This window comes from Petromyzon marinus, chromosome 29, assembly GCF_048934315.1.
Source record: "Petromyzon marinus isolate PM22_M1 ecotype Great Lakes invasive population chromosome 29, UKy_Petmar_22M1.pri1.0, whole genome shotgun sequence".
In the NCBI taxonomy this organism is placed as follows: Eukaryota; Metazoa; Chordata; class Hyperoartia; order Petromyzontiformes; family Petromyzontidae; genus Petromyzon; species Petromyzon marinus.
This window is the reverse complement of record NC_133695.1, coordinates 4,033,445-4,052,550: the sequence shown is the minus strand read 5'-3', so window position 1 is coordinate 4,052,550 and position 19,106 is coordinate 4,033,445. Positions and strand designations below refer to the sequence as shown.

The 19,106-nt window shown below is 52.4% G+C and overlaps 1 protein-coding gene across 1 annotated transcript; it reads right to left on the bottom strand.

The window, feature by feature from the left end:
• Positions 1-1,154: 1,154 nt before the first annotated feature.
• On the bottom strand, positions 1,155-17,699 carry LOC116947327 (uncharacterized). The gene is made up of 5 exons (XM_032962928.2): positions 17,413-17,699; positions 15,445-15,491; positions 13,390-13,486; positions 10,973-12,348; positions 1,155-9,434 (listed from the first exon to the last, which is right to left on the bottom strand). Exons 1-5 carry the CDS (start codon positions 17,471-17,473, stop codon positions 9,354-9,356), a joined length of 1,662 nt encoding a protein of 553 aa, XP_032818819.2. The 5' UTR covers positions 17,474-17,699; the 3' UTR covers positions 1,155-9,353.
• Positions 17,700-19,106: the final 1,407 nt, after the last annotated feature.

The window sequence follows — 19,106 nt, the reverse complement described above, 5'->3', positions numbered from 1 at the left end:
TTAATCCACTGCTGGATGAAGGCCTCCCTGCGCGTGGTCGATCGTGGAGATTATTTCACCATGCTTCAGGTTCATCACTGAATCGGATGTCACTCGCCACTGATGATTGCCGTGGTCATGAATCGAACACGTGGTGCCGGGCTCATAGTGCAGTGCGTTAAACAACTCCACCACCGCTCCCATCCAATTCGGTTATTCTTGCCTCGCTTGAAATTGACCAAAAAAATAACGTCCACTCTTTGCACAAAGGTTAGAGTTAGGTTAGGTTGGGGTTAATTTAGGGTTTGGTTAGGGTTAGGTTGGGGTTAGTTTAGGGTTTAGTTAGGGTTTGGTTAGGGTTAGGTAAGGGTGATGTTAGAGTTAGGATAGGGTTATGTTATGGTTAGGTTATAGTTAGGGTTAGGTTAGGGTTGGTTTAGTATAGCAGATGATGATGCTGATGATGAGAGCGCTGTGTGAGTGTTAAACGAGCTTCTGTTACTGTTTTCTAGGAGAAGAGGCGGACGAGAGCGATGATGATGACGACGATGACGACGACGACGGTGGTGGTGGTGACAAAGCTCCTGGACAGGGTCAGGCTGGACCGCGTCAGCCTGGGTCTGAGTTCGAGTCCGGGTCACGTCAAGCGGCGTGCGAGGGAGCTGTGAAGCGAGGAGTGGGACAGCAAGAAGCTTTGATGAAGTCTCCCGCGAAAAAGAAGAAGCATTAGGACTTGTCGTTTTTTTTCCCCCGATCATCGGCTCTCCTGGCCTGCCAATGAGGGCCGTGTGTACATGAACGAATCTTTATTTCGGCTGGGTGAGGGCCTCACCACACTGTGTTCGTCGTGGGGGTTATGTGAGCGCACTTCACTACGCTGGTTCTTATGGGTTGGTGAAGATATAGGGGGGGGGGGGCGGAGGGGGGTGTATCCAGGGCCGGTTCAGATATCGCTCGCCACTGATGTTAGCCGTGGCTGGGAAGCGAACTCGTGTCAGCCAGGTTCAGAGCACAGAGCGCTTAAAACTTCTGGCACCACCGCTCCCCGAAAGGGTTATGGAGAAGCAGTGGTTGCGACTCGTTGATTTTGACTTCACAAAATAGCCGTGATGTATGAGCACAAAAGAACACATCTGTCGATGACATTGCCCTAAAGAAAGAAATTATATAATCGGTGACGTTTTCAGGCGGTGTAATTTATTTTTATATATATCGCAGAGGAACCATACAGATTGAATAGCTGATAACAGTTGCTCTGGCCACTATCTCACTTGCCCCCAAACATCACATAATCTAATTTCTGCTTTGTGCGCGCGTCGGTGTCGAAAAGCGATTGAGCGAGTTAAGATTCGCATTGTGAGCCGTGTCCGTTTTTATAAATAAAACTCCAGCCCTGGTGTGTTCTCCATATTATGACTAAGCGTGCTGCGACAACGCGGGGTGTTCGCCGAAGTGGGGAAGCCAGTGACCTACAAACCCCAACCAGTAATCCCTGCAGTCGGCACAACTTCAGGGCAATTCAGTACAGTGCGTACTCCAGTCCTTGCCATCCACCACGGCAAGCCTCCGTTCGAATTCTGATTTGCAAAATATGTAAGCAGATAACGTCTCGTATATGTCTCTCCACATAAAAAAAATAGTATTTACACAACCATTTGCCCGCACGGCCCTCTGGGAGTTATTAATTTCAGCAGCAAAGATTTTTACTTTACTCCCAGAAAGCTGTGGGGCCCATGGATTGTGTTGAGAATACTTTCATTTTATGTGCGGTCAGATATACGAAGGAGACGGAGACTTGGGCCCCAGAGGAGTGCATTCGCCACGCGTTCAATAATCCATAAACCACGCACTCGCACGCATCGTTTGGCTCGTACGAAGGTACGCCGCCCACGAGGCTTTTAGTCAATTTACACTTTTAATCAATCGTGCGTGCTTCGTAACATTGCGTGCGCACACACTCTACGCGAGACAGACGCGCGGACAAAGGTGGATGCCTGGTGGTTAACATACGCGGGGGGTGGGTGAGGTTTTAGGTGCATATGACGACGCGGGTGCGTTTAGGTTCGACGGCGTCGCACACATGGAGATAGTACACGAGCATCACAATCGGCTTGCGTTAACCAGGGGTGGGGTTTGGGAACCTTTCCCCTTAACTTGGGAGCCAAAATGAATTTTTCGTTCCCCTCTTGTGGAACCCACGTGTTAATAACGCCCATCTTTTTCGGCGTTATCCAATAATAAGGTGAAAAATAATTACCGCCGGGCCTTCGTTTCAATCCGGTTTGTCCGGGTGAGAGACTCGGAATATATTTCCGCACTCGGCACACCAACCAGTATACCTCGCGCTCTGGCTGAGCTGCTGGTCGCGTTCCACATACTGAAAGTTCAGCCGCGACCTTGAAAATGCTCGGTGAGACAGCAAGAGATGAATGTGCATAACAAATAAATGCAATGTTGTTGGGGAGCTCAATAAATATGCCCCTCGAGTATCCAATTAGTATGGCTACGATGCCTGCAGTAATGGATATATATATTCATGGGCCGTTTTAAATTGGCAGGTCTCATGCGGCCGCGGGCCATGGCGTTGCTACCCATCCTGGATTTTTCGGAGTTGTAGCCATCCTGAAATGTTTTAATAACTTCCCAGGACATTAAATAGCCCGGTTTTTGTAATTTGCACAGTTATATACCACTCTAGACAATGCATCAACGTGTATTTATTCATGGGAGATATTCTTCCCATGGATATGTCCCAGTGTTTTTGTTACCTTGGAGGTGGCAACCCTCGCGGGCAGTGTGAAATGAAGCCACGGGCCGAATCTGGCCCGTGGGCCAGAGGGTCTCCCCCCACCCCTGGTATATAAGCGTATCCTGGCATACACGCAGTTCGTTAATGATCATTCAGAAGCAGCACGTGGTTATTATGGATGTTACGGATAAAACATGTCACTTTTTTATATGCAGGACAAACATACATGCTTATTTTTGCTCAAATATATATATGGGGTAGGTACAGTAACGATTAGAGTGTTGATGGATGGGAAGTACATACGATGCTTAATTATTTCGTGCAGTTTTGGAATGTGAATTGAAGGGTTCGTATAATCATTATCAGGAATGTAACTTCACCCCTCCCTCCCTCCTCTCTGCGACTCGATGAATTGCCACGATGTGGTAACGATTCCATGAAATCATCTTTTTTTTAAACATTCAGAATCAGCAGTAGGGAGTGTAGCGCCTCTAGTGGTTGCAGGGTTTACGTGAACCAATCACAAGGAACGTAACGGCCAAGTTAAAGATTGAACGTTTGGAACGTTGGGCGAACGTTGGTCGAACGTTGGTTCAACGACATGTCAACGTTGGTCGAACGTTGGTTCAATCACGACAACGTTGGTCGAACGTTGGTTCACCCACATGTCAACGTTGGTCGAACGTTGGTTCAACCACATGTCAACGTTCGTCGAACGTTGGTTCAATCACGCCAACGTTGGTCGAACGTTGGTTCACCCACATGTCAACGTTGGTCGAACGTTGGTTCAACCACATGTCAACGTTGGGCGAACGTTCAACGACATGTTAACATTCGTCGAACGTTAGTTTAACCACATGTCAACCTTTGGTCGAACGTTATCATGTTTGCTGGGTAGTGCCGGCTCACCACTGTTGACTCGCAGAGCCACCCAGCCACCTCAGAGGTGTTTAAAAAAAAACCCATTAAAAACAGCAACATCGTGTCGCTTTGGTTAATGGGGTTAAGTGCGTCAACCACAGCAAAAAAAGATTCACATCACAACTATTTGATGCTATTGTTCCGGTAGCTCTGTCAGCAGTGGCGCACAATTAACAACAACCGCACATTCGTCATTAACACTGTGGCCTTGAGAAGGAAAAAATATAAAATGGGACGACGCGATGTTCTATAAAGGCTCATTAACAATAATAATTAGATGTACAAAGCGCCCTTAAACAATCATTATCAGGGCGCGCGCTAGAAACCCGAAACGTCGCCTGTTCCCTTTCAAAGCCACGGTGTTGGTTGACGAATGCGCTGACTTTTGTTTGTGTGTGTGTGTTCGATGACGGAGCCATTCACATCGTTACCACAAGCGTGCACGTCCATGCGAGCGACTCAGAAACCACAGCGAGGTTCGGTGGTGGCCCCCTGGGAATGTTTCGTGGACGGGCAGGCTGTCTTCCCCAAGGTGGCTCAAATGCCCTGCTGCGAATTCATGTTCAATGTCCAGTCCGATTACCCTCTCGTTACAGATGCAGACAAAAGTGTGAGATACAGTATACATCTACATAGAGATATGCTTCTTTAAAACTTGATTTTTTGTATTCTTTGGGTCTTCGGTAAAGTCGCGTAGATATGTTCAAAGAAAGTAACAAAACAATCCTACGACGTTTCGATCGCAACACAAGCAATCGTCATCAGGAAAAGGGGAGGGGGGGTCAGCATCTAAAGGCAAACTATTTATAAAGGTTTACAATGGGCGCAGCCCCAGGGTAATGTAAGTGATGGCCCACAACGACGCTCGTGGTGGGTTGGCTAACACGCACGGTGTGCGAAAGAAGTTCAACGTACGCCGTGAATTGACAACCACAGCTTCGCCAGAGGCTGACCAGCACGGCGGGGACAGCTGGATCCGATTCCCCAATGTTCCTGCCGGCTGTGCGGAGCAGCTTGCAAAGGTGGGATTGATCGTCACCTCCAGCAGGGCATGGGTCTGGCGAAGGGAGCCGGCCGTGTGGCTGGTGGCCACCGCGGTGGGCACCGGAGGGCTGGAGCCTGCGGGCGAATAACGGGACCCACCACTGACCTGGTGGAGCACGCGTTCTCAGATCTGATGCGAGTAACCACAGAGGGCGCGCGCGTGTGTTTATTATTTAAACCTGCTGGGTTTTTGTTTGTAGCACGGGGGCAATGCGGTAGGAACGTTCGGGCCGACCCTTGCCCAAATGAGCGAAAGCGATGAAATCTCTGGGCGTGACATTTAAAATGTGAGTGAGGGTTTTTGTTTTCTTCTTTCTACTGACCGATATGGTGAAGTATGGTCAAAGACAAGTGACTGACGCAGCGTTGGCAGGCCTTCCATCCGGGAGAGGACTGACAAAGGGTACGCACATTTCAAAAGTATAGACTTAACATTTGTGGTGGCAAATTTGAACTTTTGTAGCCCTTCTATAAAATCATTAAAATTGACATCGGCCATCGAGTCACGCGGCAATTTGTGAAGCGACGCCCGCCGTGCCTGGAGACTTTACATTGGGAGCAAAAACTGCTCTGCCCTTTGCTTAATTAAAACGAGCGTTTAATTCATCTCAGCCCTCCCCCCCCCCGTGGAATCCAGGACAACAATAATCAACTTGCATAAAAGGTGTGCGTGTGGTGCTGGAAGCTCTTAGGAAATTGGTCGAACAGCCGAGTCGCAGCACATGGCGAGCAAGTTACACGGTCCTAAAAGCAGTGGCGGGGTTTTTTTGGTGTTTTTCTTGTTACAAAACGTGTTCTGGATTATATACGACCGGTCCTGCGGGAGGGGAGGTTGCTTGAACGCGGGTTGTTAAAAAAAAAACCTGTTAATTATCGTGAAACGCTACAGCGAGCTGGAAACGTGCTCTTGAAAGGATTGGCGTGAATTGCAGGGGGCGGGGGGGGAGGCATTGGAGGTGCGCATGGCAGATGCAAAAACGTGGACGCGTAACACACCGCCGGTCTCTCTGTGTGTGGAGTGGAGAGGCCCAGTGTCAAGTGCATCGTTGCCCTGCTGTGTCCGCACACCGCGCAGCGGGGGTGGTCGTCAGGCCGAGTCCCACCTCCGAGAGAGATACGGGGACGGGGGTTTCGTGCGCGACTTTTGTCGCCCACGCGAGGCGTTGCGTGGCCTCGTGGGCGCCAGCTGCCCTATGGTCCCAGTCGACTGTGGGGGGGGGGGGGGGGTTCCGCGTCACGTGACGATAACGCCTCGAGGTCGGTGGCGCTCGCAACCCGAACCTGGCCCGCACCGCCGTGCAGGTAGACTCGGCCTAAAATGAGCACGGCACTTGGTGCGGCTCCGGCCGTGAACGTCGGACAAGGGGGGGGGAGGGGAAGACGAATGCGGTCAGCACGGCGTTGGTTACTTTAACCCCCCTTCATTCATCCGAGTGTGTGCTGACCTTAATAGGCGATCGCTAACAGCCCTCGCCGCGACAGTCCACGAACAGTGGCGATTTTCTTAAACGAGCGCGTGCGTGCGATCCACGTGCATGCACGTGGATCGCACGCACGCGCTCAGCTGCGCAGGTGGCATAGCGTGATGAGCGTGGGCGCTGGCTGGTGCACGGAATCACAAGGCCCCCCCCCCTGCCCCCTCCCTCCCTGTCCCCCTCTTACTCTTCACAGCCCAGCGTCTGGGCACCCTCCGGTCCCGTGGGCCCCGGCGCAGTTGCACCGCCTGCACACTTAGCTGGTGCGCGCTATGAAAAGGGGGGGGGGGCCCGTTAATCTCGGCTCTCCGTTAGCGGATCGAGCGGGAACCTTGGTAAACTGAAACATTTTTTTATTTCACCAGGTAAGGCCCCACTGAGCTATGTAATTCTTTCGCAGAAGCGACCTTGGCCACAAATGATAGCTCAACGAAGTGGCTTATCACGTGGAAATTTAGAGCAGCCAAATACTCTAAATCCGCAGGGAAAACCCGCAGGATCCACTCGAAAAATCTACGCGACCACGGGGAGAGACACGCAAACTCCAAATATACAGCAGGCGTCAGGGTCGGGATCGAACACAAGACCTCCTGTATACCAGGCGAGGTAGTTAACATCTCCTAGCCACCGTGGCGCCCACACATTGCATGTTGCTGTAAAAGAGCCGAGTTAATCACTTGGACAATTGACGGGATGCGGTTTCCCCCACAAGGTTATGAAGCCGGGGGCAAATCTAATGCGCGATATTTCAACGGGCATGCACGTTCACAGTGGGGGGGGGGGGGGGGGGGGGGGGGTGGGGGGGGCTGCTACTCCTTTACAAAACTTCTCCCTCCTCTCCGTTGCAACGTGTTAAAGTGATGCCAGTAGCAAACGAACAAAGCCACGCATCCGCTTCAACCAGTGCCGGATTATCTTAGTTGCAAAAGTAGCTACACATGCTACAGGCCCCGCACTAGCTTCATCCGGTGCCACGTGTTGGGCAATCGACAGCTTCCCTCGCCAGCTCCGTCTCGTCAACTTCGTCCGCTGGGCCCTCACCGTCAAACGAGCTGCTGGCCGGTGATTGGCAGGAAGTGTCAGCGGTCGGGCGTCGCCGCGTTAGGAAGTTAAAGACCCGGGGAGTGGGGGGCATCATAGAAAAGAAGGGATCTTACACCTTTGGCTCAAGACCAGCGACGTTGGCGTGAACAATTGCCGCAGGCTGGATCGTGGATACCAATTGGAAGCACGTGATGGCGCAACAGCCCTGCAATTGCCTGCTCAGGCCCCTGCTGGCTGAAGGGCATCCACTAGACCTCTAGAGGGAGCTCCAGAGAGCCCCTCGATAGATGAGGCCCCTACACCCCTCTAGAGGGAGGCTCTAGTGAGCCTCCCTCTAGAGGGTGTTGTGGCCTACTCTTCCACGCTGGCCAGTACGTCTTGGGAAGAGGTGGGAGTGCCTACACTTTACCCCACCTGCTGATTGACAGACTGCCAATGACAGCGGTCTTTAGTTACTCGCCGTTGTCATTCCGCAGCCGGGTAGCGGCTGTGTCTGCCACAATGACAGTAAATTACTTTCACTAGAAGAAAAATAAAACTACTTTGCGATTCAAAATCTGCACAGTATGTCTTGGCAATTCATGTCCACAATGTTTTGGGGGAAATCTCAACCTTAAATTATGGAGCCAAGTGACCTAACCTTGACCCTAACCCTGACCCCCCCCCACCACTGGATTCTGCATCTCAAGCCGAGTTGGAAGAGGTCACAAATTCCACATCGGCCTGTTTTTCCTGCTGCAGGTAACACGGGGGGTAGTCTACAGCGATAATCGGGGATGCAAGAGGTAAGTACGATAAAGAATCAAAAGTGGTTGAAAGCAGGTTCTCAAGCGCAGTGAATTGACCGGACTCAGCCTGCTCACCGATAACTGCGTCAAACCCCCCTCCCCCCCGCCTCCATCACTCTCACTTTGGTTTTTTTTCACTAAACGTGGACGTGGCAAAATTTCAACCCCGTTTAGAATGTAAAAAAATACCGCTTCGACTGTGCGTGAGATGGACGCGTGGACGGCAACAGAGAGGCGCGAGCCGAGTACGATGCCATCATCCGGGGCCACTTTGCTGCCACTCTGCTGCAGGCCGTGAAGAGGTTTGATCGCACCCCTTGCTCAACCTCGCCACGTGGTGCCGGTAGCACGCGCTTGGGACGCAGTTCTTGGGGGAAAGAGCACGGTGATTTTCGTGCTCCCCACAACAGTACGATCTGTTGGTATCGTTATTAAGAGACAATTATAATTGGACAGGGCTGTTGAGGGGTGTCGCAGTGGTCACCGCGCTGCACTACAAACCCGGCGGACTCGAGTTCGATTCCCGACCACGGCTAACATCAGTGAGCAATATCTGAGCCGGTCCCTCTGGGTTCCCCGCCTTTACCGCGCCATGCGCTGACCCCGGCGTGCGAAGTGTGGAGGGCGCCCACTGAGCGTTTCAGATATCCAAACGCTACCGATGTTAGCCTTGGCCAGGAATCGAACTCTGGAAGTCTAAATATGGCTTTCAATAACGGATGACACCTTTACGGAGACCTGCACTGAGAAAGATAGGATTATTGGTATGGGGGAGTCGGGCGGAATCTCAAAATAAACAAATGCGGGATTATCCTGAGAAGCTGCGTGGGCTTTTCAAACTCCACCACGCAGTGGAAGAAGCCCCTTACAAAACTACGGCCAATGTCGCTCCCAATTAGTCAATAAACAAGCCGCCTGCACGTGGCATGAAACACCCGGAACCGCGTGGTGGAGACCGCCGCTGCCGCCGCCTCCTCCTCCAAGCGCCGCCGGTACGAAGAGTCGTGATGTCGTCGGTCTAGTCGTGATGTCGTCGGACTAGTCGTGATGTGGTACTAGTCGTGATGTCGTCGGTCTAGTCGTGATGTCGTCGGACTAGTCGTGATGTCGTCATGTCGTCAGACTAGTTGTGATGTCGCACGAGTCGCCATGTCAGACTAGTCGTGATGTCGTCGGACTAGTCGTGAGGTCACGTCGTCAGACTAGTCGTGATGTCGGACTAATCGTGATGTCGCACGAGTCGTGATGTCGTTGGACGGGTCGCGATGTCTTATGATATTTTGTGGGGGGGGGGGGTGTTGGGGGGGGGGTTCCCGTCTTTTGTTCCTTCTTCTCGATCCCGTCTCCTGCGCCTCATCCCAGTCGCTCCCCAAGTCGTTCGGCAATCTTCACCAGCTCGTGCTCCATGGCCTTCAGCTCCAGCAGCTGTTTGCTCTGCACAAGGAGACGTTGCGACAACAACAAAAACGATCGAGCGACTGCGGGGTGACCCCCCCCCCCCCCGATCTTCCAGACGTCCCCGTCCTCCTTCCCCCACGTGCATCCGATTAGCACGGTTGGCTGCGTACGGTGCGAAAGAAGTCCAACACACACGTACGTCCATACACACGACGAAAGCGAACTGTGCGTATGTGAATGCTAACTGTTTGTACGTGAAATACTAACTGTGTACGTGAAAGCTAACTGTGTGTACGTGAAAGCTAACTGTGTGTACGTGAATGCTAACTGTGTGTACGTGAAAATCTAACTGTGTACGTAAAAGCTAACTGTGTGTACGTGAAAGCTAACTGTGTGTACGTGAAAAAAGCATTGGAAGTGGCCGAGGCTAAGAATGGAGCGGCAGCCAAAGGAGTGAAGCCGTGTAATGGAAGAAGCGGTGGTGGTGGCGGCGGTGGTGGGGAACTATCTGGCAGATTATTCCGGGGCCTCCGGAAACCTTTCGACAGCTCTGGGCTTTAAATTAATTCTCCATAATAGAGGTTTGTTTGGGTTAGATCGCGTAAATATATAAATGTGTCGTTAAACCCGCCACCACCCGACACAGCCAACTAGTAAGGGGTTGTCACGTAAACAGAACGTGACCAATTCGTCACTAGTACAGCACACCGGTGTGTTGGAGAGCCAAGCCACAACATTTACAATCTGAGTACGACGTTTCGCCAATAATTACAACTAGCTTCATGAGGCGACAGCCAAATTTGTGGATAAATCCTCCCGTTTCATTCCTGAGTAACGCATTAGCACGTTCTGTTTACGTAACAAATCTTACTAATTGACTGTGTTCGGTGGTGGCGGGTCTAACGACAATTTTTTTTTATATTTACGCTATCTAACCCAAAAAACCCTCTATTATAGATGATATTGGTCGCGAAAGCCTACCACGTGTTAAACTTAAATAAAATTTCCTGGAAAACAGGAGGGCCCACCATAGACTGATGGAATAAAATGTCATTCCGTTGTGTGTCTACTCGTCTTACTCTATTTGAGATCGGAAGCAGGAAGACCTCTTCACAATTGTGTCAAATCGCCCGATGAAGCTGGTCGCAATCACCGGCGAAGCGTCGTACTCGAATTGTAAGTGTCGTGGGTTGACTCTCCAACGCACCCGTTGTGCCGAAGTAATATCCAATCGGCACGTTTTGTTCACGTGGCAAGCCCTACTAATCGGCTGTGTCGGGTGGTGGTGGTGGGTTAACCACACGTTTGTATATTTTTTACGCGATCTAACCCAAAGACCTTTATTCTGTTGTGCACGAACACGTGGAGACGTGTACGCATCCACGCGTCCCCGTCTCCACGTGTTCCACACGGAGACGGGGCCATGTGAATCAGCTCGTGTGCAGTTCCCAGGTGAACTTTAGCATCGCACGAAACCTGTGTGACGGTGGCGGTGTGTTGGGGAGACCTCCATCCAGCAGCGGATTGATCACGGTGACGATGACGATAGCGACCCGTGTGATTATTGTACTCACGTTCAGTGTGCTGTGCTTGCGGCTCTGGGTGTCCTGGACCCGCTTGTCGCCTCCCCATTCCTTCCCACCTCCTCGCCCCACCTCCTCCTCCTCCTGCTCCTCCTGCTTCTCCTCGTCGCCCTCTTCCTCGTCGCCGCCCTTAGCCGCGTCCTCCACCTCGTCGCCCTTCGCCGCGGCTCTGTGCGCCGCTCCCCACGCAGGCCGCCCCTCCGCGTGGACCTTCCCCGCCCAGCGGTGGCTGCTGCCGACACCGTCACCAAACACCTCCTCGCCGCCGCCCTGCTCTTCTCCCTCGTCGTCGTTGTCCTCGTCGTCTACCTCTTCCTCTTGCTCGCGGGCATCGTCTTCCACCTCGTAGTGGCCGTGCCGGCCGCCCACCTCGCTCTTTCGCGTCTCGTTCTCAACCTTCTCGTCGTCTTCGTCTTCGCTGTCGGATTTCCTGTCGACGAGAGGCTCCCCCTTGTCGGGGTGCCTGCCGCCGTAGTCGCCGCGCCGCCGCTGCTGCTCCTCCTGCTGCTCCTCCTGTTGCTGCTCCTGCTGCTTCTGTCCCAGGCGCTGGCGGATCTGGTCCAGGTACTCCAGCAGCTGCTCGGCCGCGGGGCGGCGGCGGCGGCCGTCGTGCGCCTCCCGCGCCGCGCTCCTCTCGACGCCGCTCGTGCCGTGAGAACCCCGCTGGGCCCTCTCGTCTCCGCGACGCGCCGGCGTCTCCGTAACCTCCTCCTCCTCCGCGTCCTGCACCTCGTCGTCGTCCCCGCCAGTCCCCACGCTCCTCGCCAGCTCGTCACCGCCGTCGTCCTTGTCCTCGTGGTGTGGGGACCGCTCCTCTTCCTCCTCCTCTTCTTCGTCGCCGGTGTCGGGAGCGCCGCGCAGCTGTCCACGTGACTCTTCCCCGTTGCTCCAGTCGCGGCCGATGGCCTTCTCGGGGGGAGCCTCTCCGTGGCGCGGCTCCACGCGGACACGGCCCCCGCTCCACTTCGTTCGTCCTCCCGCTCCTCCTGCGCGGCGCTCGGCACTCCCCGGCCCCTTCGTGCGGAACTCCCGTGACTTCCCCACTCCAGATTTGGTCTCGTCATCGCCACCCTCCTTCTCCTCCTTCTCCTCCTCCTCCTTCTCATCATCATCGTCGTCGTCATTCTCCTGCTCCTGCTGCTCCTGCTTCTTCTTCTTGGCGTCTTTCTTGTCCTTCTCCTCGTGGGCGACTCGTGTCTCTTCATCCTCCTCCTCCTTCGTCGCCTGCCGCTCCTCGCTCGGCTCGTACTTGGCGCCTACTGCTGTGGAAGCGGCCCCCGCGCGCTCCTCTGCGTTGCCCCTGCCCGCGATCTCCTCCAGCTGAGACAGGAGGTCGTGCTGGTGGATCAGCGTGGAGATTCGATTATCTGTCGGGGGGGGGGGACATCGTTCTCGTCACGCCGAGGTGGCGACAGATGGCAATGGTGGCGATGTTCATCGTTGTGGCTGTGATGGTGGTGGTGACGCTGATCACGACGATGATGATCGTCTACAATTGTTATCAGCGTGGTGACGGTGCTGATGATGATCTATACATTTAAATATCATGATGACAATGATAACGATGATTATGTGTCAGTTGTTGTGTTGGTAGTGGCCACTATGACGATATTAATGATGCAGAACAACAACAACAATTAATTAAATGATTGTGATGGTCGTCTTCTTTGGTTCTTTCGGTAAAGACACGTAGAATGAGAATAAAATAATAAAATAATAAAATAGCACAATAAAATTCTCACGACGTTTCGGCCACAACACAAGTGGCCTTCTTCAGGTGAAAGGAACAAACCCTCAACTTCAGCACCACGGACAGCTACGAAGTTGAGGGTTTGTTCCTTTCACCTGAAGAAGGCCACTTGTGTTGTGGCCGAAACGTCGTGAGAATTTTATTGTGCTATTTTATTATTTTATTCTCATTCTACGTGACTTTACCGAAAGAACCAAAGAAGATGAATCCTTGCAGTCACGAAAGCTTTAAATCGAAATGTGATGGTTGTGTTGATGTTTGTGACGTTGACTGGCGATCGACGTATCTCATGATGGTGGTGATGATGATGACAAATCATATCGACGATATTAAGATGATGATATTAAATTTTGATTTAAAGCTTTCGTGACTGCAGGGATTCATATTCTTGGTTCTTTCGGTAAAGTCACGTAGAAGGGAAACAATAAAATAATAAAAAAAAATGTTTTATCTTTTTACTATTTTATTGTTTCCCTTCTGCGTGATTTTACCGAAAGAACCAAGAATATGATGATATTAATCAAGAAAACAACGGAAATGATCGCATGGCTCGTGTTGTTGACGATCATAAGGACGATACAATCTAATCAATTCTGAGCGCCCGTTGAGATTATCGCGACCCCCTGTGGATGGGGGTAACGGGGGTCGCGGCGCTCGCCTCCACGAAGGATCTCCATGCACTCGGCGCTGGCTGCTGGGGGAGGCTGCGCGGGAGACAGCGCTCCCGACAGGACCTCGATGATGCACTTCAGCGCCTGCACGACGTGCACGCAGACAGACAGACAAGAGACAGACAGAGACAGACGGACGGACAGACGGACAGGCAGACAGACGGACAGACGGACAGGCAGACGGACGGACAGACGGACAGGCAGAGAGACAGACAGACGGACATTTAGATGGATGGGCACAGAGACATGGTTTGGCAGCCAGATGCACAGATATGATAAATAGATTGAGAGGCAGGCAGGCAGATGAAGACCGACAGAGAGAGATTGCAAGATAGACATACGAGTGGAAAGACAGACGAATGGGAAGACAGAGAGATGGGATGACAGGCTGGAATACATATAGGCAAACAGATATGCAAACACGTGGACTGACAAACGGACAGACTGGCATATTAATTAACAGACAAGCGGACCAGACAATTGGGTAGACAGTAAAACAGATAAGCACAGAGTGGGAAATACAGACACGCAAACGCAGATACAGTTGGAAAGAGACACAGACAAGCGCTCAGTGCGATTACCAACTCTTGGAGGCTATAAATAGCCCCGTGGTTACAGTGTGGATTTGTCAGGATCAGTACACTCGTGTAGCACACCGAGTCAGCTTTTCACAAAAGCCATAATCTTCATTTGCCAGCGCATTCATTACACAGTAGGCGGTGGCGGCAGCGACGGGGGCGCGACCTGTGAGCCACCGCTAAGGATTGCTGGATCATCCAGAGATTTCCGAGACTTCCAGAGTTTTTTCTCCGGGTCCTCCGGTTTTTCCCTCCACGTGCGTTTCGAGCATTTGGCTGCTATACATTTCCACGCGATAAGCCACTTCGCTGAGCTATCATTTGTGGCCAGATCGCTTCTGAAAAAGAGCTATATAGCTCAGTGGGGCCTTACCTTGTAAAATCAAAATAGTTTACAGGTTTTTATTTTATTTTGTTTGATCTGCACAGCATCCGAGCTGTGCTGTCCCCTCTTGATCTGCACAGCATCTGAGCTGTGCTGTCCCCTCGTTCTCGTGGTGGGTTCCTCCGGGCACTCCGCTTGTCCTCGCAGACGAAGCGAAACCGCCCATTGAAAAGGAATTGACCGAAGCATCCCGGTGTAACACCTGGATGCTTGGTCAGCGCCTCACGGCTCTCCGAACCTCCGAGCGAAGGCTGCGGGTAAGCCTCCTCATTCTCCGACGTGGGATGCTGTAGACGGTGAGAGTGGGCCTGTCGCTTTTTTCTCAGCCAGCATGAACACCTCTTTCAGCCAGGCTCTCTGGGGAGTTCTGATTCAGAACTGGGAAAAACACGATTTTTTTTGCCCGACAAATCGGGTTATTGGTTTTAATGGAATTAAACCCGATTTTGCCGATTAAAACCTGGTTTTATTATCGGCGTCTCGTGCACACTTCAATCCTGCTCCTCGTCGTCCGCCACCGCGTCGTCTTCGTCGTCGCTCTCGCCGCTCGACTCGGTGTTGTCGCCGTTCGTCGGGCGTCGGGTAGTCGTAGAACGCGTTGAGGTTCGACTTAATGAAGACGAGCTTCTCGACTGTGCTGGGCGCCAGGCTGTTCCTCAACTTGGAATGGATAAATCTCATCGTCGAGAAGTTTCGCTCAGACGCAGCAGCGGTCGACGTGGCCATGCCGCCGTGCGCGTGACTCACGCGCACGGCGGCTGAGCCCGGGCCCCGGCTCGAACGCCGCTAATGGGTGCGTGCGACTGAAATCCCGACTTCACTTTAATAAAACCGGATTTGGGCAGGATCCAGGTGCTCCGGTTTTATATAAAAACCGATTAAAACCCGAATGAATAAAACCGGGCCGTGCCAGCCTTGATTCTGAACCGTGTACCCAACGCAGCCATTGCAGCTGCATGAGCCACAGTCCTAAACCTCGCCCATTTCCCCTCGGCATCATGGAGGAGTGGGGGACGATGCCAACCCCCAGCTGCAAACGACGATGACATTCTCAAATCCCCACGTAGATTAAAACCCACCGCTTCGTCGGATGGGGATAGCTTTCCACTCACGGGCAGGGCTGAGGCTGTGAAAACAAGGGGGGGGGGGGTGAATGCGTTAGGGAAAGGCGTCTATTGTTTCGCGTCTATTGTCGGGCATCGGACTTTTGCCGTGGGCCCTTCTTGCACTCAATAAAATAACAATTCACAAAGGACCTGTGGATAATGGCGCGGAGGGAGTGCACTTACCAACGATAACATCTGGCCAAGCGCGGAGCTCAGCATGCGCAAGGCTTTTTGAATGCGCCTTGACTCGGGGATTATTGTCCCACTCGATGTTTTCCCGAACGCTGCTAAGGAACATGGCTTGGTGTGGATGCTGCCCATTGGCGTAAGGCACTGCCACACGAGTACAACGCACGCCTGTTTTATAATGATCATATATATCGTGTACCCTATATACCTTAATAATAATAAGAAATAAAATATAAAACCCACACACAGGTTTATTGGAACGGGGCACATAACGTCAGGCGCCCGTGCATCGATGCTGGCCGGGTGCCAAACTCATTCCCGGCACATCGTTCCAGACTTTTCCGGCTGAAATGAAGCACAGCCTAGTACACTGTGAAAACAATGTCACCAGCGTGGTGAAGTATGGTGAAAAATAGAAAATAATCCCGACGACCGGCACGGCGTGGTGACCCAGTAAACATGCAACGTTGGCCCAACGTGAGCCCAACGTTGCACCAACGTTGGATCAACGTTGGTCCAACGTTCCGTGTTTACTGGAGTATCACTGTCTGCGTTAAACGGGATCCTTTTTGCAATTCCATCCGTATATAAATACACAAATGCATATGTATGCATTCTACGTGTAGACATGAATATAATGTAGAGGCATAAACACACAAAAGGCATCGTGCATATATGTACAGTATTGCGACGTGATATACACACACCTCTGATCCTATGCGTGCATTCACATGTTAAACACATAGCCGGTGAAAGATAGGGAACCCTCTATTGCTTATAGGAGACTATTGGGGCTGGTGAGTCAGACACCACGCCCGGTTGCCTTGGTCTGCCCAGCGCTTGCAACGCACCACAATGAGGTGCTCGTTTTTTTGCCGAGTCAACCTAGGGGAGGCGCAAGCCCCGTTTCAGACACCACTCGCCACTGATGTTATCCGTGACCGGGAATCGCACCCCGGGGTCAATGTGGTATTGTAGCCCAAGGCGCTAACACGCACTCAACAACAGCCACTATACCACAAAGACATACACGTGCGCACTCGAGACTACAATACACGAGGGGCTTGTTGTGTCCATGTAAACGAGCATTGCCTATCTCAGAGGTCGGCAACGCAAAATAACAAGAGGTGCCATTTTTATAGAATTCGGTACAAAACAAAGAAAACCCCTCAATATTTCAATGCACTGTGTGGTGAATGCGAGACGGTGTTGCTCCTTAATAAGCAACTGTCACGAAGCAGCAGTCCTTACAGAGCCGTCGCATGCGGCTCTGGAGCCGCAGGTTACCGAGCCCCTTGGCCTGTCTCTTACACATCCTGTGACCATGCCCATGCGGAATTCCCCCAACCTCGTCCGATCTGCGAAGCTAAGCAGGAGCTTGAGCCCAGATGAGGCTTGGAAGGGGTGACCACCAATGCACAAACAGGTTGCCAAAGGCGGCTTCGGGGTTCTACGTGGTGGGCGGTACAGCAACCACCACCCCCCCCCCCTCCATTGTTGTACTGCGCTTCTATGCGTCCACGTCAAACGCTCACCGCCTTTCCAAAACCCGCGCTGTCCAGGGTGCTGAAATAGGGTCAAGATAATCCCCGACGACCCGCACAGCCGTGCAGACGAAATGCCTCATCTAGCAGTGGATTGACACAATGGCTGTACACGTACATGTCCACATGTCTCACACACACACACACGACATTGAAGTGCCTACATCACCCATAACATAGAACGAATACCCTGTGAATGTATACTGACCGGTGGAAGATAACGCGACCGTCGCTATGAACACGGCGACGAGAGCCATGATTACTGCCATCAGCCGGGAAGACCGCGTCGATGGCGATGTTGATGATGATGATGGCGTTACGATGGCGTTACGGCGTTACGATGGTGGTGTTGTGTCTGTGCGTGCGCGTGCTGCGGTGATGGTGGCGCCCGCGAAAGCTCCGAATGTGAGCCGGGAGCTCTGAAGATGAGGAGGCGGCAGGGAGCCACGGCTTTTTAAGCGCGCGCGTGAGCGGATGTGCGCATGCGCGATCCCAGAGCCCTTTAGCACCATCATCATCATCAGCAGCAGCATCATCATCAGCATCATTGAGTGTGACTGTGGGCGTGAGCGTTGTTATATATTGTCGTCGTTATCAGCATCGTCGTGTGTGAGTGCGTGGGCGATTCCAGAGCCCATCAGCATCATCAGCACCGTCATGTTTGACTGTGGGGGTGAACGTTGCCACGTATCATCATCGTCAGCGGCATCAACATAATCAGTCGCATCATGTGTGACAGTACGAGGTTTCACATACCTCAAGCATCGGCGTCGTCATCATCATCATCAGCAGCATCATCATCATGTGTGACTGTAGGCGTGAGCGGTCCCCTATTCCATCATCATCATCAGCAGGAGGGTCGTGTGTGTCTGTGCGCGTGTGCGCTGCCATATACATCATCAGCGGGATGTGTTTTGTTGTCTGTGGCTAGTGAGCTGCACTCCGAACCCGACAACCCGAGCTCGATTCACGGCCAACACTAGTGAACCGATCCTGGGCCTCCCTTCGGTCGACTCAGCCTCAAATGAGAACCTGGTGTGGTGTGTAAACATCGCCACTAAGGAGACAAAGGAGGCCTGACGTGGTGCTGGTCACCCATTCCCTGGCTCACAAAATTATGTTTAGGCTATACGGGAGATCTGTCTTTGTGGCCCCATATTTCGTTATCATCATCATGTGTGGGTGTGAGTTTACGTTTTACCACATCCCATCAGCAGCATCGTACGTGGCAACACCATCATGTGGTACTGTGCGCCCTAGAATATCATCATCAGAAGCTTGATCATTCTCACGTGTTCGCATGTGCGTGTGTATACTGTATGTGTGTGTGGGAGCGGTAGTGTAGCGGTTAGCGCGCTGCGCTCTGAACCCGGCCACCCGAGTTCGATTCCGCTCATGGCCAACACCAGTGACGCTTATTTTAACCGGTCCTGGGCCCTCCCCTGAGTATCTGGGGAGACAAAGACGGTCGGGCCTTCATAGGTGCTCGCTAACAGCACTTGCTCCAACAGTCTGTTAAGGCTATACGGGGGATATTTGTCTGTTTGTATGTATGTATGTGTGTGCTCGCGGTGGGGAGCGATAGTGTAGCGGTTAGCGCGCTGCGCTATGAACCTGGTGACTCGGGTTCGATTCCCGCTCACGGCCAACATCAGTGACGATTATCTGAACCGGTCCCGGGCCTCCCCTAGGTCGACTCAGCCTCAAATGAGTACCTGGTGCAGTGTAAACATCGCCACTAGGGAGACAAAGGCGGTCGGGCGTGGTGCTGGCCACCCACCCCCTCGTGTACCGTACCGGCCTTCATAGGTGCTCGCTAACAGCACTTGCCCCTACAGTCTGTTAAGGCTATAGGGGGGAATATTTGCTCGCAACACGACCCCTTCGAGAGCCGTGTCTTGA

What these genes read in the sequence shown, in the direction of transcription:
- LOC116947327 (XM_032962928.2), bottom strand. Translation starts at nt 17,473, where the DNA reads ATGGCAGTAATCATGGCTCTCGTCGCCGTGTTCATAGCGACGGTCGCG. An exon ending in GGTCGCGTTATCTTCCACCG is followed by an intron (nt 15,492 to 17,412) that starts GTCAGTATACAT and finishes TTGTTTTCACAG; the next exon opens with CCTCAGCCCTGCCCGTGAGT. An exon ending in CATGGAGATCCTTCGTGGAG is followed by an intron (nt 12,349 to 13,389) that starts GCGAGCGCCGCG and finishes CCCCCCCGACAG; the next exon opens with ATAATCGAATCTCCACGCTG.